This window comes from Mauremys mutica, chromosome 17, assembly GCF_020497125.1.
Source record: "Mauremys mutica isolate MM-2020 ecotype Southern chromosome 17, ASM2049712v1, whole genome shotgun sequence".
In the NCBI taxonomy this organism is placed as follows: Eukaryota; Metazoa; Chordata; order Testudines; family Geoemydidae; genus Mauremys; species Mauremys mutica.
This window is the reverse complement of record NC_059088.1, coordinates 11,203,319-11,226,749: the sequence shown is the minus strand read 5'-3', so window position 1 is coordinate 11,226,749 and position 23,431 is coordinate 11,203,319. Positions and strand designations below refer to the sequence as shown.

Genomic DNA, 23,431 nt, shown 5'->3' with positions numbered 1-23,431 from the left:
CGTGTATGGCTACTGCCAGTCATTGTCTAGCCCCACGTCCTGGGGCAGGCTGCAGTATCAGCCACTCATCACTGGCAAGGAGGGTCTGGACCTGCTGCCTTGGCCTACCCCTGGGCTGCCCTCTGCAACCCCCAGTTCCTGTTAGCTCAATGCTAGGCCACAGCCTGGGGCTTTCCAGGCTGGAGCTCCCCATCTCCTCTGCCTTTCCCCAGCCCTGCTTCACCCAGCCTTTTTATACAGGCCAGCTGGGGCCTGATTGGGGCATGGCTCAGCTGCAACCACTTCCCAATCAGCCCAGCTTAGCAGCTGCTTTCTCCTGCCACAGCCCCCTGCCAGGGCTGTTTTTAACCCTTCAGGGCAGAAGCGGGGGTCCACCCAGCTACACCTGGCTGAGCTCAGGGCCCCATCGTGCCAGGCACTGCACGGATACAGACAGAGACAGGCCCTGCACCAGATGAGATCAGGGCTCTGTCGTGCCGGGCGCTGCCTGGACAAAGCAAGGGACAGTCCCTGCCCCAGCTGGGATCAGGTCCACGTTATACCCGGCGTTGCCCAGAAACCAGCTGTGATCGGGGCCCTCCCAGGGTAAAGGCAGACGTGAAAACTGATTCTTTACTGGACGCAAATAAGTCATAGAATCATAGATTCTCAGGGTTGGAAGGGACCTCAGGAGGTATCTAGTCCAATCCCCTGCTCAAAGCAGGACCAAACCCAACTAAATCATCCCAGCCAGGGCTTTGTCAAGCCGGGCCCTAAAAACCTCTAAGGAAGGAGATTTCACCACCTCCCTAGGGAACCCATTCCAGTGCTTCACCACCCTCCGAGTGAAATAGTTTTTCCTAATATCCAACCTAAACCTCCCCCACTGCAACTTGAGACCATTGCTTCTTGTTCTGTCATCTGCCACCACTGAGAACAGCCGAGCTCCATCCTCTTTGGATCCCCCTTTCAGGTAGTTGAAGGCAGCTATCAAATCCCACCCTCATTCTTCTCTTATTAAGACGAAACAATCCCAGTTCCCTCAGCCTCTCCTCGTAAGTCATGTGCTCCAGCCCCCTAATCATTTTTGTTGCCCTCCGCTGGACTCTTTCCAATTTTTCCACATCCTTCTTGTAGTGTGGGGCCCAAAACTGGACACAGTACTCCAGACTCACCAGTGCTGAATAGAGGGGAATGATCACCTCCCTCAATCTGCTGGAAATGCCCCTACTTATACAACCCAAAATGCCATTAGCCTTCTTGGCAACAAGGGCACACTGTTGACTCATATCCAGCTTCTCGTCCACTGTAACCCCTAGGTCCTTTTCTGCAGAACTTCTGCCCAGCCATTCGGTCCCTAGTCTATAGCAGTGCATGGGATTCTTCCGTCCTAAGTGCAGGACTCTGCACTTGTCCTTGTTGAACCTCATCATATTTCTTTTGGCCCAATCCCCTAATTTGTCTAGGTCCCTCTGTATCCTATCCCTACCCTCCAGTGTATCAACCACTCCTCCCAGTTTAGCGTCATCTGCAAACTTGCTAAGGGTGCAGTCCACACCATCCTCCAGATCATTAATGAAGATATTGAACAAAACCGGCCCCAGCACCGACCCTTGGGGCACTCCACTTGATACTGGCTGCCAACTAGACATGGAACCATTGATCACTACCTGTTGAGCCCGACCATCTAGCCAGTTTTCTATCCACCTTACCGTCCATTCATCCAGCCCATACTTCTTTAACTTGCTGGCAAGAATACTGTGGGAGACTGTATCAAAAGCTTTGCTAAAGTCCAGAAATAGCACATCCACTGCTTTCCCCTCATCCACAGAGCCGGAAGTCATAGTTGTTAGTGGCCCTTTGTAAAAAAAGTAGCTGTGACAAAAAATGACACATGAAAATGTATTTCAAGTAACAGCTTGTAAACAGGGAATGTTACAGTCGGATGCTTTTGGCTTGGGAGTGAATGTTACCTTCAATAGAACATTGTTACTAAGACGTTACGATCACGTGGCACTGATTGACCTCGGCAGAGACCAGGACCGGGCGCTGCCCAGACACAGCCCCTGCCCCAGCTGAGATGAGGGTCCCCTTGTTCCCGGCGCGGCACAAACACAGTGAGAAACAGTCCCTGCCCCTGAGAGTTTATATTTTTATCATTTCAATTTTCAAGGGGAGGAAAGTGAGGCCAGGCCGATGCAGCAACTGGCCCAACCTCACCTACAGCAGATTCAGTGGAGCAGGGACTAGAAGCCAGGAAGCCTGAGTACCAGGCTGGCACCTTAGACACAAACCCAGCCCTCCGCTCCCGCCAGCTACTGCCCCTGAGCATCACCATCCTGCCCATCTGTGAAGCGAGTGGGTGAGGGCTCAGGCAGGGTAGAAGAGAGACTCTCTGTGGCTGGGGGGTGAGAGGCTCTTTCCCCCAGGGGCAGTGGGGTTTGGGAGAGGGGAAGCTTTGGCACCGGCTACAGGGGACTCTGGGATACCTCCCCACAATGCAGCGCTCCAGCATCTCCAAGGCCTAGTTGACTCTGACCTGAAACTGGGGCAGAGCAGGGATTTGCACTCAGGTTTCCCATGTCCTGGGTCTAGTTCTGGGCCGACCCTTTGCCCCCTTCCCCCCTCGCTGTGACCCCCCAACAGCACTGGACGGGCTGGAGACGCCCAGCCTGGGCCCATAGCACGAGGGGGCTATTTCAGCCGGATCTCAGAATATTCTGTGGTGGGGGCCTCCGGAGGCTTCCCCCCTGCGCGCTGTGGCTTGGAGAATTCAATGGAGGCGTAGTGCAGCTCATCTGGCTCCCCGGGGCCTAGCGGGGCCTGTGCTGCTGCAGCCCCGTCCTGGACGCCTTTGGTCCGGCGGGTGGCTGGAGTCTTGTGATCCTGAGTGAGGAGCAAGGCAGAGACACCAGGCAGAGAGTTGAATCCACCCTGCTGAGCAGATTGCATGGGCTGCTCCAGGCCTCGATTCCCCCACCTGCCCTGAAAATGCATTTCCGGCATCGGGCGTACACTAGCAAGAGTGTGTTTCACACTCGCTGCACCATGAGCCGACCCCATGCCAGCACCAGCTCGGTTAATGCATTCACTGCCTCACCTGCACAGGACACGCATTAGCAAGATGCATGGGGTTGTGTGCATTTCATGCACCACATATGCAGGATTTCATCTCATGCAATTAATCGCAGAACAGGTTCAGGAAATGTATTGACTGGATTTCATGCTCCGAGCATGCATGAACTGCTCCCGTGCATCTTGGGGCAGCACTGGTTAACTTAATGTATTCTCTGCATTGCCTGCACCGGACATCCATTAGCAAGACACATGGGGTTGTGTGCATTATATGCACTATGCATGCATGATTTGATCCCATGCATCTTGTGGTTGCATAGAATGTGCTGATGCATTCATTGCATTTTCTGAAGGGTACAACAGACACGGAGCACCCTGCATACAATGTCTGATCAGAAGCACCTGATACCATAGCAGGCAGCTGCAGAAATTCATTTCTTGCCCGGTTGGTGCATTTGGGAGATGGCCAGGGATTGGCAGCATTGCAACCCAATCTAGTCCCATGCACTTTGTGAACGCACATGAATGCATTCGCTGCATGTCCCTGAGCGAGACCCGAGGGATGAGGTGCATTTTCTGCATGCAGGAGCCGATCCCACGCAGTTCGGGGAGCCCAGGCTGGTGGCAGGGGTGCATTTCTTGCACCGGGCATGCATGGAGGGGGACAGAGATGGGGTGGGAAGCGCAGGTGGGCTTGGTTCCCCGCTCCCCCAGATACATACCATGGGGATGGTGGGGACGTTACTGTAGATCAGGCAGGCGTCGTCAGCCGTGTGCTCGGTCTGGCTCCTGTTAGCCATCTCCCCGGCCTCAGTGCTGGGGTGCTCCGGCTCCCGGCTCCGCAGCCTGTGGGGAGATGGATCAGGACGGACTCATGAGACAGGGAGGGGTTAGAATAGCCCCGTAGGAGGGAGGAATGTGGGACACCAATATGAGAGTCTAGAGCGCAGGGGACTGGGAGAGGGGGTTGTGGGAGAATCTTACTGGGAGGAGGTTGGGGTGGCTGGAAAATCCCAGAGGACATGGCAGGGGATCTCAGCGGGATCTTAGAGAGGCAGCTGGGGGTCAGGGCGGGAGGCCTCAAACTCACTTGATCACACAGAGCCCGAGAAGAAAGAAGCCGACGGCGACCCCCAGCCCACAGGCCACCCCGACGCCCAGCACTCCTCCGCACCTGCCAGGCTCCTCTGCATCTGCGAAAACACACAGCACGGAGCACAGCTGGGAGAGAACCCAGGAGTCCTGGCTCCCATCTCCCCTGCCTCAAACTCCAAGACCCCACTCTCCTTCCAGGGCTGGGGACAGAACCCAGGAGTCCGAGTGTCTCACCTCTCTGTGAGGGGCTGAAGTCAAAGTGCAGGGCAGCGTAGCTCCCGTGGGGGTTGGAGCCGAGGCAGAAGATCTGGGGGCCCCTGTCCCCACTCCCTGTCCAGCTCAGGGTGCTGACGGCCTCGTCCCCCTGGGCCCACGAGCCTACCTGCAGGGCCCCTCGTGAGCTGTTCCCAGCCAGGGGCTCCCCATCCATCTGCCACTGGAGCTGAGGTAGGGGGTGGGAGCGCAGGGAGCAGCTGCAGCTGACGCTGGGCCCCTGGCGCTGGCAGGACGAGTTCAGCCTGGTCCCCGGCCGGGGGCTGTCTGGGGAGAGCAGGAGACACAGCAACAAATTAATAGTCAGAGAGAGAAACCCAGGGGCAGTGAGTCCCATAGATTAACCTGCTAATATCCAGAGGCAGGGAGTCCCGCGGGTTCTTCTGCCCTGGGACGTCTCTTCGGCCGGCCCCTGGGAACTGATCTGGCCCCATCCTTGGCCAGCTGCACTTCACCTGCTTCTTTGCCCTTGGCCTGGGTGCTCACAGCCCTTGTAGACAGCCCAGGAGTCCGTTCAAGCCTCAGCTGGCCCCTTGGGGCTGCCCCTGAAGCAACTAATTAACTATGCAACAGGGGCATTGGCTCTGTCTCTGTTTAAAGGGGCCAGGCACCTGTGACACCTACTAGTACTCAGTGGCGAGGAGTCCCACGGATTAACACTGCTATTCTCCAGTGTAGCGTCCCAGGGGTTAACCCCACTCACACTCGACGAGCAGCTGGAACGTCCCCTGGGCAATGCTCTCCTTGTTACGGGGCCAGCACCCGTACAGCACCCCGTCCTCAGCCGTCACGTTGGGCAGCTCCAGCCGCAGCTGATTCCCCCCCGCGGGGCGGGTACCCTCGACGGCTCGGCCCCCCCTCACCCAGCCCAGCACTGCGGGGGGGCTGCTGGCGACGGAGCAGAGGAACCGCAGGGAGTCGCCCTCCCGGGCCGAGAGCTGTGACCCGTTCGCCACCAGGGTGCTGGGATCTGGGAATAGAAATAACACAGAGCCACTCGCACCCTGAGCCAGCCAGTCCCTGCCTGGGAACTGGATCAGGGCCGGCGCCCCCTAGAGGGGAAAGGCCCCGTGCCCCACTCCCCACCCCCTAGCGATACCTTGGAATAGCTGGGGGTCGCTCCTGTTAGCTCTGGAGACGGTGATTTGCAGAGTCCTCTCTAGAGCTGAAATTCCCACGGCAACGTATTAGATTGGAGAGAGCCCCACACTGACCCCCTGATCCGCAGCCCAGCACCCATCACTGACCCCCCACACCTCCTGCAGCCCAGCACCCGTCCTGATTCCCAGCCCACCCTGTTCCCTGCAGCCCAGCGCACCCACTGAGGACCCTCTGTCTGCCATGGCGCCCCCTAGAGCCTTACTCTGCACGTGCACACGCAGGGCCCGGCTGGCCGACCCGTAGGAATTCTTCGCCCAGCACCGATACTCCCCAGCGTCCCCTGGGCTGAGATTCGGCAGCTCCAGGTGCCCGGCCCCTCCCTGGCCGGGGCTCAGGGACTCGTTCCCCTTGGCCCAGCTCAGGGTGGCCTCAGTTCTGCTCCCAGCCTCACAGCTCAGGCTCAGGGAGTCGCCCTCCTGGGTCTCCAGAGACACGACGTCGCCCTCAGCTCCCCACGCATCTGGCACTGGAAGAGACGAGCAGGCGGGTTTGGTGCCCCCAGAGATCCCCCACTAAGGAGCTGAGACGCAGCCACCACTAGGGTGGGACATGGGGGCTGTTTATACAGGGACCCCTCACCCAGCGCGGAGACACGGCCCCTCTGGGGTGGGTGCACAATCTCGGTGCCTTGCCATGGCAGCAGGTCTCCGTCACAGCGATCGCTCCCTAACCCATCTCCTCCCCGCTGCCCAGCGCCCCCTTAACACTGCCCTGGGGTCTGGAGACAGAGAGAACTGGGCCCTCTCCCCCCACCACCCTCCCCACAGTCCTGTGGCTCCCTCGGGCTCCCCCCTCTGGGCACGGACCAGCCTGGCCCTGAGCGCGGGCAGAGTGTGACTAGGAGGCGCTCGCTGATTCCCGGGGCTCGCAGCGCGGCCTCTCACCGGGGCGTCCGTTCCTGGTCAGGGTCCCGGTGATGCTGGGGGGCCCGGTCGGGTCTGTAACACAAACCAGACAGGGGGGATCAGTGGGGCTGCACAGCACCGGGCGGGGGGGGGGTCGCTAGTGATCACTGAGCCTAGACATGGCCCCTCGCTGTGAGCTCAGCTGGGGGACGGGAAAGTCCCTGAAGTGACACAAGACCCGTGGGCGGGGAAGGGAAGCGACAGACCCGACTGAGCCCCACCCAAGAGGCGCCCGACGGAACCCAGGGGCCGGGTTAGGGCCGCGCCGGGGAACCAGAACCGTGGGAAATGGAAACCCAAGGGACCAAAACTGGTGGGTCAAAATTGGGCCTAATTGGCAGAGTAACTAACAAGGGTCCGTGCTGCTTCAGCCTGGGTACTGGAGCGAGCGCCACCAGTGCCACTGTCTGCCGGGCGCCTGGGCATTTAGCGTCCTGCTCCCCAAATGTGTCCTCCCCAGGGTGGGACAGAGCCAGGGGTCTAAATAACCCCACTCCCACCCCCACCCCAGACCCAGCCACCACCAGGGACATCAGACACCCCGTTGTGGGTCCTTTGCCTTCCCCCCTCGGTTTGTCTCTCCCCAGCCCTCTACTTTTGCCCACAGGCTTGGCCGGCCAGGCCTGGATATTGTACAGCCCAGCTACGCCCAGAGGGGTGCCTAGAAAAAACACCTGGAAGAGCCGGATGCAGATACCGTCTGGCCAGGCCTGGCAGGGTCCGTCCCCGCTGCCCTCAAAGCCCCGCGGCGCCGAGGCTCAGAGCCTGGGTCCGTTGGGTCGGGCTCGCGGGGCTCGGGCTGCGGGTCTCTGATTGCAGCGCGGACGTTTCCTCCGAGGTCTGTGTAGACGTTCGGGGTCGGGCTGGGGCCTGGGCTCAGACACGGGCGGGGGACTGGGGGGCGGGTTCCTTCTAAATCTCCCTCCGGCTGAAGGGAACAAGGGCCGTCCTTACACTGAGGCCTGATTTGATCCTTCACCTCGCAAAGGCGGCTGCTGATTTTCCCTCTGCCCTGGATCTGCAGTGCGAGGGTCACAGGCCATTTAACGGGGGTTTGCCCTGGGGCAGGGCGGGCCAAGGTCGCTGGGGAAAGAGCCTGGAGATTTTTTAGTGCCAGACAATGACTGGGTCCCATTAACACTCTGCCTCATATAGAGCATCCACCGATCCCGGCAGAGAGGGGACAGCCTGGAGGGGGGGGGCGTGTCTTAGAGGAAACTGGGGTGGATCCCAGCACAGGAGGATTCTGGGGGCAGGGCAGGTTGGGGGTAGAGAGGATCCCAGAAGAGAAGGACCTGGGGGTGCGGAGGGAAGTGAGGGAGCCATAGCCAAGGGGGGCAGGAAGGGGTGAAGATCCCAAGGGAGAAGGGGCTGCATGGTGTGGGGTGAAGGTGCCTGGAGTAGAATTGGCTGAGGGTGCCTGGTGGGGGGTGGGGATCCCAGCACAGGGCTGAGTTGGGGGAGGGGCTGGAGGGCAGGGCTGGGAGCCGGGGGGGGATCCCAGCAGAGGGGGCTGGGGGCCGGCGTGGAGGGGCTGGGGGGGGTCACTCACGGCCGACGTGGAGCCGGACGGTTCTGTTGGTGGAAGGTCCCTGTGGTGGCCTGTAGGTGACGCTGCAGACGAGCTCTTTGCCGTGGTCCCCCGGGCCAGGCGTGAAGCTGAGCGCGGAGCTGTGGGCCCAGGTGCCGTTCGTCAGCTGGGCTGAGACGTTCCGGGCTGTGTCGCTGAACGGCCCCGTCCAGGTGACTTGGGGAGGGGGCCCGGAGCAGCGCCCAGGGGCCGTGCAGGTCACAGTCACTGGCTCCCCGGCCAGCAACGTCCCTGGCAGCCCCCGCGCCGGCGAGATCTGGATCTCTGGCTCCTCCGTCAGCCCTGAGACACAGGGAGAGGGGAGAGAATCACTCGGGGACACGGGGCCTTTCCCCTCTAGGGGCATCATCCCTGATCCGGCCCCAGGGCGGGGACTGGATGGCTCAAGGGGGCTGCTGAGCGGTGTCATAAATGTAGAGGGAAGAGTAACAACTCTCTGTGTGCAGTAGCATCAAATCCCTTGTTGGCAGCTGTACTAAATCGCCTTCCCTGTACGGGATTCATCAGCTCAGATAACTTAGCTGGCACCTTACCAGAAGGACTAACGAGGAAAGAAGAAACTTTCCAATCTGTGGGGGTGGGGGGAAGGATTTGTTTGTTGCTCTCTTTGTTGTTCCCTCTCTGGACGTAGGGAGAGACCGAGCAGGTACAACAGCTCCTGTAAATATACCTGGAATAATAGATCTAAAACCAAAGACATTGTAAGTAGGCGAGGAAAGGCACTAGGTTATCTTTTGTTTTAGCTTGTGAATTTTCCTGGGCTACAGATGAAGTTTGATTCCTGTTTTTTGTAACTGTGAAGCTGAGCCAGAGGGGAATCCTCTGTGTTTGAAATCTTTCATTTACCCTGTGAAGTTACCTTCCAAACTGATTTTAGCAGGTGTGATTTTTTTTATATATATAAATAAAGTTCTTCTTTTAAGAACCTGATTGATTTTTAGTGCCTTAAAGACAGAGTCTGGTCTGGGCTCACATTGCTAACCAATTAGTTGATACATTATTCTCCAGCCTCCACAGGAAAGGGGATGAAGGGGCTTGGGGGATATTTTGGGAGGAGAGGGATTCCTACTGACCCTTCTGTGACGTTATGACTGTGATATAATATCTCATTGAAAGGGGAAAGGGCCAGAAAGAGTTAATTAACTCATAGACTGACCTGACCCATGGGTGAACCTTGAGGACGGGTTAGGAAGATATGTAAATGACTAGAGCTTTGAAATGCAAGTCTGCATTGTTAGAGGTAGAAGGGGAAATGTTTGCTCAGGTCTTGTGATGCAAGCAAACAAGTCTTGTCTATTGCTATAGTTTTAATTCAAAGATCAAAAGAGGAATATTAACATTTATGATGATACTTGAGTGAAATAGTATTATTGTCTATGTGTCTCTTTGAAGGTTGTGCTAACCTGTATCTGAACTGTTTAATGGATAAATTACTCTGTGCTAATTGCCAGGATGTTTGGGAGAAGGAGTTAAGCCTATTGTTTTCTCAGGCCGAAAGGCTGCTGGAAATGTATAAGAACCTGGGACACGATCCTTCTTCATCTCAGATCTGCTTTGGGTTTCAAGAGGGGGAAACCTTAAGCCATAAGGATTGAGATCACCAGTCATTGACTGGAGCCACCCTGAATATGGAAATTGGACTATAACCTATGGACTATTTCTAAAAGAACTTTTGGCAACTACAAGCTTATCTCTGCTGTGTATCTGAATCTCAAGAATTGAATTCAAGTCTGTCTGTAGATTAATCTTTTAACCAACACTCTCTCTCTTTTCTTTTTTAATAAATTTTAGCTTAGTTAATAAGAATTGGCTATAGCGTGTATTTTGGGTAAGATCTAAGTTATAATTGGACCTGGGTATGTGGCTGATCCTTTGGGATTGGAAGAACCTTTTCTTTTATATGATGAAGTAAGATTCGTAGGAATCATCATCATATCTGACAGGTGTGTCTGGAGGAGGACTGAGGCTGGGCACTTTAAGGGAACTGCATGGTTTGAACTTCTAAGTGACCAGTAAGGTACTGTAGAAGCTGTTTTGTGCTGGTTGGTAAATCTAAGTATTGGAATAACCACCAGCATTTGGGGTTTGTCTGCCCTGTTTGGTTTGCAGTTCACCCTAATTGAGTGACCTCAGCTGGCTCCCACGGGCAGCACCGTCACAGTGGCGTAGTCGTGCAAGGATCCACAGAACCAGGTCAATTAAGCTTTGGGTCAGAACCCCACGCTATCCAAATTTGAAATTTGGGATTGAGAGTTTGGCTGGTTAAAGATCAGTGACCATGAGAGCCAGCCTGCGGTTTGAATATGAGCTAAAACTGGCAGAAATTCGAATGAAAGAGAAGCAAGTCTTGGCCCGGCTGGAGAAAGAGGCGGCCGAGAGAAAGAAAGAGGCGGCCGAGAGAAAGAAAGAGGCGGCCGAGAGAGAAGAAAAAGCTCGTAAGGGGCGTCTGGAGCTGCTGGCTGCTGAGGAAAAAGCTCGACAGAGGCAACAGGAGCTGGAACAGGAGACCCAGAAGATGCAACAAGAAACTGCCAGACTTCGGCTCCAAGTCAAAAAAGCAATGGAAGAACAGCAGAAACTGTATCCTCTTGAAAATCCAGTTTATAACTGTGTGGATATGTGGTATTACTCTGGGCAGTTTTCTGTGTTTAACCAGTTTTGCTATGGCTATGCAGAGGGGGATTCTAACCTGGTGGGAAATAGCTGTTTGTCTGTGAATGAAGTTTCTGAATGTCTGTCTAATGTCTCAGAAGTGAATCTGGAATTAGATCAGGAGCAGAAAAATCTCATGGGTGAGGAGAATATTTCTCAGAAGCAGATTAAAGTAGATGGTCAGGTGAAAGCCCTAACTGAGGAAGGAAAGGGTAGATCTGTGATGGGTGATGGATTGGTGGCTAGTACAGCTTGTAAAAGTGAACCTAAAATGGGTAACTGTGATTTGCTGGAAGTAGCTCAGTGTAGTGAAAAAAGCAGCAGCTTATCTGTTGGGAGAGGCAATGTGCCTGGTAGGGAAAGTTTGGAGGGGCCTAGGCAGCCTTGTGAGCTGATGGCTTTGTCTAATCAGCAGTTTGGGAAGGGAGGGATAGTGGAAGATGAGTGTCCCTGTCCCTTACCTGTTTCCTGTGTGGAGAAATGTGACAGTGGAGGGAATGTGCCTATGTCGGTCGGGGGTATTGACTTGCCTATGAAGGAAGCTACCCCAGTCTCCAAGCAGTTGTCTGTGAACAGCCCTGTGTGCTGGGACAAGGGAAGTGAAATCCCAAGCTGTGTGTCTGGTAAAGGAGAATGTGTCTCCGGCTTTTCTGTGTCTGTGGAGCAGACAGAAGGGGCCTTTCAGCCTGTGATGGTTGAGGGTGATTCAGTTGTCTCGGAGTTGGTTGTAAATACAGCTAAAGCCCAGGAAGGGAATGGTCCTAAGTTTGTGTCTACTGGGGAGAATGGCACTGTAACTAGGTTGCATCCAGTTAGTGTCTTAGCAAAATCCCAGAGACCAGACAATTCTGGTGCTTATAGTTTGCCAGTTGCTAATGTGTGGTTGGAAAAGGGTGCAGCAACTCTGTCTGATCAGGGTGATATCCCAGCCAGGGCACAAGGAGAGCATGAAGGTGATTTAATTGTGTTACCTGCTGGCAGTTTAACAACTTGTAACAAGGAAGAAATAATTCCTAAACTTGTGGGTGTTGAGCCTGACAACATGCAAGTTGCCAGTGACTATGAGGAAAGTTGCAGAGGGAAGGAGAGAACCTCTAACCTTTTATCTAGTGAGTCTATGAGTTTGCCTAAAAGGGAATTGTCTAGAAATCTGCCTGAAGGGCCAAAGGTGATCATGGATGTAAGTAAAACCCAAAAAGAGTCTGTTGTGGCTCAGGAAAGTGTTCCTTTAGAGCAAGCCCTGGGTGAAAAGGGTAAGAGCAAAATTTCTGTGAAAGGTAAATTGTTGCTTAGAGAAGCTGCTAAGGAAAGAAATCCTCATGGTATTCTGTGCAAGCAGTTTACTGAGACTGAAGGGTGTGAAAGTGATTTAATTAAGAAAGTTTCAGTTCCTAACAGCCAGAAATTTTCTGTTGTGAATGGATCCACTGACTTTCCTTGTGAAAGATCCAGTGTGGGTAGCTTTAAAAAGGTCTCAGATGGAGTAAGAGCTGTTAAGAAAGTTGAGCAGCCCCATAACCAAGTGGCTGTATGTGGCCAGCGTGTTGTGAAGACAATGGTGTTGGAACAGGAATGTCTCCATGCTGATTCTGTGAGTGAGCAGTCTGTGCTTCAGGGGCTGAGGACAGATTTGGTTAATGGTGTGTCAGAGCGGATCCAATCCACTATTGTTCTAAGCGAGTTTTACCTTGAGTTCATAAAAATATTCAATCATGTTATTGAACATGAGCTTGGTAAACCATTTCTGTTATACAGTGACATGGCTTCTAACCCAATACAAGCTGTAATAAAACAAAACCCAGGATGGGGAGCTTTTGGGATGCAGTCAGTGATGTTTGTGTCATCCCTTCCTGCATCAATTTTGCGTTGGGGGTGTGACGTTATGACTGTGATATAATATCTCATTGAAAGGGGAAAGGGCCAGAAAGAGTTAATTAACTCATAGACTGACCTGACCCATGGGTGAACCTTGAGGACGGGTTAGGAAGATATGTAAATGACTAGAGCTTTGAAATGCAAGTCTGCATTGTTAGAGGTAGAAGGGGAAATGTTTGCTCAGGTCTTGTGATGCAAGCAAACAAGTCTTGTCTATTGCTATAGTTTTAATTCAAAGATCAAAAGAGGAATATTAACATTTATGATGATACTTGAGTGAAATAGTATTATTGTCTATGTGTCTCTTTGAAGGTTGTGCTAACCTGTATCTGAACTGTTTAATGGATAAATTACTCTGTGCTAATTGCCAGGATGTTTGGGAGAAGGAGTTAAGCCTATTGTTTTCTCAGGCCGAAAGGCTGCTGGAAATGTATAAGAACCTGGGACACGATCCTTCTTCATCTCAGATCTGCTTTGGGTTTCAAGAGGGGGAAACCTTAAGCCATAAGGATTGAGATCACCAGTCATTGACTGGAGCCACCCTGAATATGGAAATTGGACTATAACCTATGGACTATTTCTAAAAGAACTTTTGGCAACTACAAGCTTATCTCTGCTGTGTATCTGAATCTCAAGAATTGAATTCAAGTCTGTCTGTAGATTAATCTTTTAACCAACACTCTCTCTCTTTTCTTTTTTAATAAATTTTAGCTTAGTTAATAAGAATTGGCTATAGCGTGTATTTTGGGTAAGATCTAAGTTATAATTGGACCTGGGTATGTGGCTGATCCTTTGGGATTGGAAGAACCTTTTCTTTTATATGATGAAGTAAGATTCGTAGGAATCATCATCATATCTGACAGGTGTGTCTGGAGGAGGACTGAGGCTGGGCACTTTAAGGGAACTGCATGGTTTGAACTTCTAAGTGACCAGTAAGGTACTGTAGAAGCTGTTTTGTGCTGGTTGGTAAATCTAAGTATTGGAATAACCACCAGCATTTGGGGTTTGTCTGCCCTGTTTGGTTTGCAGTTCACCCTAATTGAGTGACCTCAGCTGGCTCCCACGGGCAGCACCGTCACACCTTCGCTGCAATTTTCTATAACTCACTTGGTGGTGGCAGCAATACCGTCCAAGGACAAGGGAAGGAATTTGTGCCTTGGGGAAGGTTTTAACCTAAGCTGGTAGAATATAAGCTTATGGGGTCTTTCATGCAGGTCCCCACATCTGTATCCCAGAGTTCAGAGTGGGGGAACCCTCACAAGCGGCGACTGAGGCTGCTCTTACCTGGCACAGAGATCGTGAGCGCAGGGTCAGCGCCATCGGAATTGGAGCGGTAAGTGTGGTCAAACAGGCCTTTCTCAATGCTAAAGAAATATCTCCCCGCATCCGTCTGTCGGGCATCACTGATTTGCAGGGAGCAGTCGCCGTGTGCCGGATCCCCCGTCAGCCGGAACCGGCCCTTGGTCTCATTCGACACTCCCAGGCTGGTGGCACTGCTGGCCACGGGAGGATCCTGGTTCACAGTAGCAGGCTCCTTGTACCAGGTTCCATATAGCTGGGCTGATGGATTGTCGGTGACAGACGAGGCTGGGTACGTGAAGGTGCAGGGGACGAGAACACAGAGACCCTCCTGCACGGACACCGACTGCGGCACCGTCAGGGTAAATCCAGGTGGCTGGGACAGGGACCCTGCAGGGGATGGAGAAGGATCGAAGTGGGACCCATAGAGAGCAGAGACCCACCCTGAGCTCCCCCCACAGCTCTGCCGGTGCCCCTCACTCCTTACCAACAGCCCCATGTGAGCCCAGCCCTGGGTCCTCAACCAATTCTCACTCCATTTGCTTTCCATCCCTCCCTACATCGACCCCCTGCCCCCACTCCCTGTCACTCAGCACCCCCTAGCACCACACTGGGGCACTGGACTCCCCTCCCCCTCCTCTCTGGCCAGTCTCCCTTCCAAGTCCTGGGACAGACCTGGCCCCGCTTAGTGCAGGTTCTGCCCTTCCCCCTGCCCTGGGGCTGCAGGTGCTGCTTACTTACCCCTCCAGAGCAGGGCGAGGATCAGGACCCTCAGCGTGGCAGGACCCCCTGCTCTCCAGGGGGGGCCCTGAGGCGGGAGCTCCCTTTCCCCGGCGTCATGCTGTGGTGGCAGGGCTCTGCCCATGGCTGGGGCATCCGGCTGGGACAGACCTAGAGACAGACGGGGGGGTGAGAAGTGTGAGAGCGGAGGCTCTATGGGGGGCGCAGATCTGCCTGGGGGACCATCAGTGCTGCTGGGCTCTGCAGGGGGCTGATCTGGACCTGCTGGCAGCGCAGGGACCTCCCACCCACACAGAAAACCCCAAATCACCAGACGGTCCTGAGAGATCGTGGGCTAAAAAATTCCTTAAATTGGTGAAAAAAACCCAAGATTTTCTTTAAGAATCATGAGAGCGGCCAGAAAATCCTGATCTGGTGACAGAAGATGGTGGGAAGGCAGCACGGTTCAGTGCCTGCTTTGCTTCAGTCTTCCCACAAAAAACAACATGTGAGCGGGCGACCAGCGAAGTTACCACGGACAACAAAGGGGAAGGGCAGCAGTTCGGGATCAGTAAAGAACACGTCAGAGATGTTCTGGCCAATTTGAATGAAATCAGATCAGTGGGGCAGGAAGCTGTTCAACCCAGGGGGCTGTAGGAATTATTGGAAGAAATATTGGAGCCACTGGCAATAATATTTGCTAACTCCTGGATGCCAGGAGAGGTACCAGAAGTTGGGGGCAGGGCTAACAGAGTGGCCATCTTTAAAAGGGGGAAAGGGAGGAGCCGGGGAACTACAAACCAGTCAGCCTGACCTCGACACCTGGAAAGCTACTAGAGCAATGTATAAAACCTTCAGTTTGTGAGGCCGAAGGAGTGATCACCAGCATGGATTTACCTTGTGGTTGGTCACTGGGTTAAAACCAAAGTCCTCTTTGTCTGGCTGGTTTGGTTTGCCTTAGAGGTGGAAAAACCCCAGCCTTGGTTTGTAACTGCCCTGTTTAAGCAATTGGTCCTGAATTGGCACTCTCAGTTGGGTCCCACCAGAACCGCATCGTCACAAGGTGATCCCGGCAGTTGAAGGCCAATAAGCCTAACTTCAATGACAGACAAACTGGTTGAAATTATAGTAAAGTGAAAGTATAGCAAAGAGCAGAATGATCAGATGCAGAGATTTGTTGGGGAAGACTCAATATGGTTTTTGTAAAGGGAAATCATGGGTCGCCAAACTACTAGAATTTTTTGAGGGAATCAACAGCATGTGGACAAGGGTGATCCAGTCGATATCTTTAGATTTTCAGAAAGTCTTTGACAAGGTTCCTCCCCAAAATACTCTTAAGCAAAGTGAGCTGTCATGGGATAAGTAGGAAGGGCCTCTCCTGGATCAATAAATGGTTAAAAGCTAGGAAATCAACAATAGGAATAAAAGGCTAATTTTCAAAGTGGAGAGAGGTGAATAGTGGTGTCCCCAGGGGTCTGTACTGGGACCAGGGCTGTTCAGCATGTTCATAAACGATCTGGATAAAGGGGTAAACAGGGAGGTGGAAAAATTTGCAGATGATACAAAACCACTCAAGAGAGTTAAGTTCAAAGCTGACTGCGAAGAGCTACAATGGGATCTTACAAAACTGGGTGACTGGGCAACAAAATGGCAGATGAAATTCAATTTTAATAAATGCAAAGTAATGCACATTGGAAAACATAATCCCAACTATACATATAAAGTGATGGGGTATAAATTAGCTTTTACCACTCAAGGAAGAGATGTGGGAATCACCATGGATAGTTCTCTGAAAAGATCGATTCAATGTTCAGTGGCTGTTAAAAAACTTAACAGAATGTTGGGAATCGTTAAGAAAGGGATAGATAATAAGACAGAAAATATCATATTGCCTCTATATAAATCCATGGTACACCCACATCTTGAATAATGAGTGCAGTTCTGTGGCCCTATCCCAAATTGGAATTGGAAAAGGTTCAGAAAAGGGCAACAAAACTGATTGGGGACGGAACAGCTTCCGTTTGAGGAGAGATTACTAAGACTGGGACTGTTCAGCTTGGAAAAGAGACGACTAAGGGGGGATATGATAGAGGTCTGTAAAATCATGACTGGTGTGGAGACAGTAAATAAGGGAGTGTTATTTACTCCTTCCCATAAAACAAGAACTAGGAGTTCCCCAATGAAATTAATAGGCGACAGGTTTAAAAAAAATGTAAGGAAGTATTTCTTCACACACAGTCAACCTGTGGAACTCTTTGCCAGAGGATGTTGTGAAGGCCAAAAATATAACAGGGTTCAAAAAGAACTGGATAAATTCATAGAGGGTAGGTCAATCAATGGATTATTAGCCACGATCTACAGTGATAGTGTCTATAGCGTCTTTTTGCCAGAAGCTGGGAATGGGCGACAGGGGATGGGTCACTTTATGATTCCCTGTTCTGTCCATCCCCCCGGGGCACTGGCATCAGCCACTGTCGGAAGACAGGATACTGAGCTAGATTGTCCTTTGGTCTGACCCAGTCTGGCCGTTCTTATAGAGAAATGTGGACTTGGTGGAACTACCATTAAGTGGATACAGAACTGGTTAAACAACCGCAAACAATGAGTAACTGTTAATGGAATGATGTGGGATTGGAGGGAGGTCCCAAGTGTGACTCCACAGGGATTTGTGCCAGGTCCCGTGTTGTTTAACATCTTTATCAATGATGTGGATGTAGGACTAGGGAGCAGACTGATCAAATCTGCAGATGACACAAAGCTGGGAGGAGTTGCCAACACTTTGGAAGATGGAGCTAAAATTCAGAGGAATCTTGATAAATTGGAGAATTGGGCTGTAGCTGACACAATGAAATTCATCAAGGACAAACGGAAGATGCTCCACGTAGGGAACAAAAACCAAATGCACAAATACAAGATGGGGAAGAACTGGCTTGGCAGCAGCACTGCTGAGAAGGAGCTGGGAGTTGTGGCGGATCACAACCTCGACAGGAGTCAGCAATGTGATGCTGTTGCAAAAAACCCCCCAAACAAATGCAATGTCAGGCTGCATGAACAGAGGCAGAGCATGCAAGTCAGGAGAGGTGACAGTACCGCTCTATGCCTCAGCTGGAGGACTGTGTCCAGTTTTGGTCACCAAAGTATAGAAAGGATGTAGAGAAATTGGAAAGGATTCAGAGGCGAGGGATCAAAGGGATGGAATGGAAGCCCTAAGGGCACAGCCTGAAGGAACTGGGTATGACTAGTATGGAAAAGAGATTGGTGGGGTGAGAGGGGACATTATCACAGTTTTCAAGTAGAGGACAAGCTACCATAGAGAAGCTGGAAAAAAGTTGTTCTCTCTCACCCCAGAGAGCAGGACGAGAGCAGTTGGACAATGGAGCAGATGCCCAGAGAGGTGGTGGAAGTGCCTTCACTGGAGGGTTTCGAGAGGGGGCTGGACAGTATCTGTCTGGGATGGGTTAGACCCAACAAATCCTACATCTTGGAAGGGGTTGGACTAGGTGACCCCTGTGGTCCCTTCTCACCCCGTGGGTCTGTGATTCTAGGATTCGCTAAAAAATCCCAAGATTGAATGTGAACATGACAACCCCAACCCCTCCCTGAAATTCACTGATAAATCCTGAGGTTTGCTTTAAAAATCCTGAGATTGGCCAAATATTGTGAGATTTGCTCACAGAATCCTGACTTTGGCTTTTAAAATCCACATATTTGTGCTTTGTCTCCCTGCACCCGGTTCTTTGCAGCCCTTTGCCTCATCCACCCCACCTGGGTGCTGGTGCAGTGAGCTCGGCGGGTGTCAGCCTGGATCCCCCATGGCCCATGTACCAGCCCAGACCATGGTGGGACGGGCCCTGCTAAGCAGGGCTGTAGGGGCAGGGGCCGGGCCCGTGAGATCCAGCCTCCATCCCCATCCCTGGGTCGGGACCCTGCTCGGCCTTGAGGGGCATCGGCAGAGCTGTGGGGGCAGGGAGCCCAGGGCTGGGATAGCAAGAGGCTGCGGGTCGGGATTGAGGGGCACCCCAGTCTCCACAGACCATCCAGCTCCCTCCCCCCTAGTTCCACTCCCCCCTAGACCTGCAGAGGAGGGCTCAGCACCTGGCTCTCCGACCCTGCAGCCTGGGTTCCTGACTCAGAGTCTGGGGAAGCGGCAAGCACAGGAATGTGAAAGCAGAAGTGGGAGCAGATGGGAGGGGGTTGGGGGGAGATGCTCTCTCAGAAACCCAGCACCAGCATCCTGCCGACTTCCCCTCCTTCTGGCTGGCCCTAACCACGGCTTCCCTGCAACAGAGGCAGGCTGCATATTGCTTGTGGGGCTGGAAATAGAACCCAGGAGTCCGGGCTCTGAGCCCTGCTAACCCTCACTCTCCTCCCAGAGTTGGGATAGTGCCTAGGAGTCCTGACTCCCTGCCTCCACCATCCACTGTAATCCGCTAGACCCTGCTCCCCTCCCAGAGCCAGGGACAGGATAGGAGACCTGACTCTGAGACCCTCTACACCCCACTCTGGTCCCACAGCTCTGGATGGACCCAGGAGTCCTGGCTCCCAGCCCCACTGTTATGACCATTCCCCTCCCAGAGTCCGGAATAGAACCCAGGAGTCCTGGCTACCTGCCCCCATCCCATATCTATCCCTTTATTACTGGTTTTCCCCATCACACAATAATATTTGAAGACTAGCAGCTCACACCTCGTATCGTATTGTACATGCATTAAATGCTAATCACTCACCCCGAGCTGAGATGCAGCCGCCTTTGGGGCGGGGCGGCTGGGAACAGCCACACAGCGACACTGCCCGGGGGTTGCTCACCCGGAGCTGAGATGCGTCTGCCTCTGGGGCGATGCGCTGGGAACAGCGCACTGGAACAGCAGATGTCCGGTTAGGACGGCTAGTGAATCCCGACTCCAATGGGAAGAACCGGGTGCGTGAGGAGACCTGCCTGGGACTGAGCAGGCGCGAGTGTCAGGGCGAGGGCTGTGGAGAGATGTGAGATTTCAAGACAGGAAAGGGAAGTCAGGGCGTGAATCTGGCCCTAGAGCGTCTTGCAGAAGCCGGTTCCAGTGGCTGCAGATCTCGGTGCCATCGACGCAAGCGGGAGATTGTCCCAAATACAAGCAGCTCCCACGGACAGCCGGCTTCTGACCCCACCGCGTGGGGGTGCGTACTGGCTGTGGGGACTGGCTGGGAGGGTAATGGGGCACAGGGCCCTTCCCCTCTATAGGGCGCTGGCTCCAATCTGCCCCAGGGTGAGTTTGACACTCTGTATCTCAGGGAAACAACCTACACCCCCATTTTTATCGTTAGAAAATGACTGTGTGTATCCAATGCAAAGTTTGTCATTTCGGGTGTCTTCAGAAGGCTTGTGAGGCACTGAGCATTGCTCCCTCCAGCCAGGCCCATCTCCTTCTATAGATGGAGAGAGACTGACTGGGCTTCTGGCTTCCCTGGCCTTCTTATAAGGCCCTGGTGCTCAGTTTGGGGCGTGGCCCCAGCTGCAGCCACTTCCCCAATCAGCCCAGCCTAAAGCCCCTTCCCAGGGCTGTTTTCAACCCCTTCAGGGCAGGAGCAGGGGTCCACCCTGCTACATATCCTAAAATAATAGTCAGTGTATGTATCTATCCAGTGTATGTGTGTGCGCACTGTCTATATGTACTCTCTCTCTCTCTGTATATATATGTGTGTTTATGAGTGTGTATGTGTGTGTGCGCATGTATGTACGGTACAGAGCCATTTACGCACGACCCGTTTACACGCGAATCCACTTAACACGCGGTAGCGCCATGCCTCCCCGTGCTACCTATTTAACACGCGAGACTCGTTAACACGCGGTACAGGAACTTGCTATATAGCGCTACAGATTTGCTCACAAACTCACTGAGATAGAAATCGACAGGAAGTGCGGAGCAGAATCGTGTTGTCTGTTTTTCCCCGTGTTCGTAAAGACGTATCATGCACGCTTAGTCATTGTCACGCTACAGGGCAGAGGGCAAGCGTCAGCTTTCCTACAGTGGAGAAGAAAAGCTGCTGCAATACATCGAGCAAATAGCGGAGAAACCCAGGCCAAAGTTTCAAAAGACACTGGGATTGCCGAATCTGCTCTCCGAGGATGGAAAAACAATTAATATAAACTGAACGGCTTTGTACAAAATATCGATTCTGCCGCGGGGCTTAAGTGAAAACGTGTGCACTATTCAGCAAAACCCACGAGAGAGAAAACCATGCGCATGTGGTTTGCTAAGGAAAGGCTGAAAGGTATGCCCCTAAGGTGGGCCAACTCTTCAATCCCAAGGGACCAAATTTGGAAATTTAACAGGGGATGAATCATTCCAAGTCAGCAAGGGGTTTATAAGTCGTTTTTAAAAGCGTCATGGCACAGCGCAGGTATGGATTTCTTTTGGCACGTGCCAAAAAGTGAGTTTTATTCCTATTTGCAAGTTTACAGTTTCTGTGATTCTCTGACATGTCTAGAAACCAAGGATTCTTCTGTGCTTGGACCAATCTGAGCAAATAGTAGGTGCTACTGTAACACAAAGACAAACACAATCAATTCAGCATTTCTCAAAGGCTGAACACTTGCCTTCACGCTAAGATCTGGCTTTGTGGTAACTGCATTGACTTGCAGGGATCAGTAACTAGCATCACCTGGTCTGCTCTGTTCTCGCAGGGGGTCTCAAACTTCATTGCACCATAACCCCCTTCTGACAACAAACATTACTACACGACCCCAGGAGGGGGGATCGAAGTCTGAGCCCACCGGAGCCCAGGCAGTGAGTCTCGGGCTTTGGTCCCCGGCTACAGCAAGTCTAAGCCAGCCTTGGTGACCCCATTAAAATGGGGTCGTGACCCACTTTGAGGTCCTGATCCACAGTTTGAGAGCCACTGCTCTAGACGGTATCGTACTGCGCTCGACACCGGGGTATCTGAACGCCTTCTGGTCATCACAGAGCAAATGAAGTAATCCAGGGCTGGCCTTAGCCACGGGCGAATGGGGCTGTAACGGTTTGGGTCACAGAGACCCCCTTGGGACTGTCACCTGATGTGCTGACACTACCTCAGAGCCCATTTTCCCTGCCAGCTTGGGACTGCAGAAACCTGCCTTGTTTTGCCAGACATGCCAGCCTGCTGCAACACAGACCCAGGGTTTGAACCACACCCGCAAGCCACAGACTTAAATGAAAATGACTTAGCATGTGCTCCTCTCTCCAGCAACCAGACACCCAGCTCCCAATGGGATCCAAACCCCAAATAAATCAGTTTTACTCTGTATAAAGCTTATCAAGGGAAAACTCATGAATTGTCCACCCTCTCTAACACTGATAGAGAGAGATGCACAGCTGTTTGCTCCCCAGGTATAAATCATTAACTCTGGGTTAATTAATAAACAAAAGTGATTTTATTAAGTATCAAAAACAGGATTTAAGTGGCTTCAAGTAATTACAGACACAACAAAGTAAGTCACCAAGCAAAATAAAACAAAACACGCCAGTCTAAGCCTAATACATCAAGAAACTGAATACAGGTAAATCTCACCCTCAGAGATGTTCCAATAAGCTTCTTTCGCAGACTAGACTCCTTCCTATTCTGGGCCCAATCCTCTCCCCTGGTTCAATTCTTGTTAGCTCCAGCTCAGTGGGTACGTAGGGATTTCTTCATGACCAGCAGCCCCCTTTGTTCTGCTCCACCCCCTTTTATATCTTTGGCACAAGGAAGGAATCGTTAGTCTCTCCTTCCTTCCCACCCCTCCTTCTAACTGGAGAAGCACCAGGTTAAAGATGGATTCCAGGTCAGGTGACATGATCACATGTCCCGTGAGCCCCCCCTCCATTCCTCCAGGACTGGCCTGCACGTATGCACTGGAGACTTGCAGGTAAACAGAGCCATCCACAGTCAATTGTCCTAGCTAATGGGAGCCATTAAGATTCCAAGCCACTATTAGTGGCCCACACGTTGCATAATTACAATAGGACCTCAGAGTTATGCTACATATTCCTAGATTCAGGTACAAGAATGATACATTCATACAACTAGGAGGACCACACTCAGTAGATTATAAGCTTTGTAATGATACCTTACAAGAGACCTTTTGCAAAAAGCATATTCCAGTTACGTTATATTCACACTCATACACATATTTTTATAAAGCATGATGGAGTGCAACGTCACAGGGGCGCCTCCGCAGCAGGGGTGCCCCTCTCCCTGGTGGCTTCTGCAGCCCCATGGCTCCTGCCCCCTGCCTTGGAGCCACCCTGGCCAGCTGCTCCTGGGAGATTCCTGTCTGCTGTAAGGAGCAGGGGAGGGGCTCTGATGTCAGGCTGTTTCCTGTCCTGCCAATGTGCCCCATCTCCGCAGAGCAGGTGGGGTGGGGGACAGGGCTCACCCAGAGTGGGACGGTGCTGCTGTGTCTCAAGGAGCTTTCCTTCAGCCTGCAAAGAGCTGCTCTCTTAAAGGGGCAGCATGCGGTCTCGCACACACTCCCCCAGCTCACACACACTGTCTCTTTCACACTCTCTCCACCCAACACATACTTATCTTGCGGTTGTTACTTGTTACTTCCTGCAATGCACATACATGCTCTGTAATTTTATTCTTTCAAAGTGCCATTAGTTGAGTTTTTTGACTAGTCTCTGCATTTCATAATTTTATTTCTCTCTTATGCTCACACTGAATTCTTTGAGTAGTGAGTTCTAAACTGCCTAACCTGTCCGGGCTGGAGTATTTAGCATTATTACTGTTAGTATCATATTGTGCTTTGCCATTCATTATGTAAAGTGGCACAATCAAATAATAGCATCCCCCTAGAATGTAACTG

At 52.3% G+C, this 23,431-nt stretch overlaps 1 protein-coding gene across 1 annotated transcript in view; it reads right to left on the bottom strand.

Moving 5' to 3' along the window:
* Positions 1 to 23,431, bottom strand: part of LOC123351985 (sialic acid-binding Ig-like lectin 13) — a 216,994-nt gene that overhangs the window by 119,464 nt on the left and 74,099 nt on the right. The window contains exon 6 of the mRNA XM_044991669.1: positions 5,786 to 6,049. Coding sequence (XP_044847604.1) covers positions 5,786 to 6,049 — 264 coding nt within the window. The remainder of the gene's footprint in view (positions 1 to 5,785; positions 6,050 to 23,431) is intronic.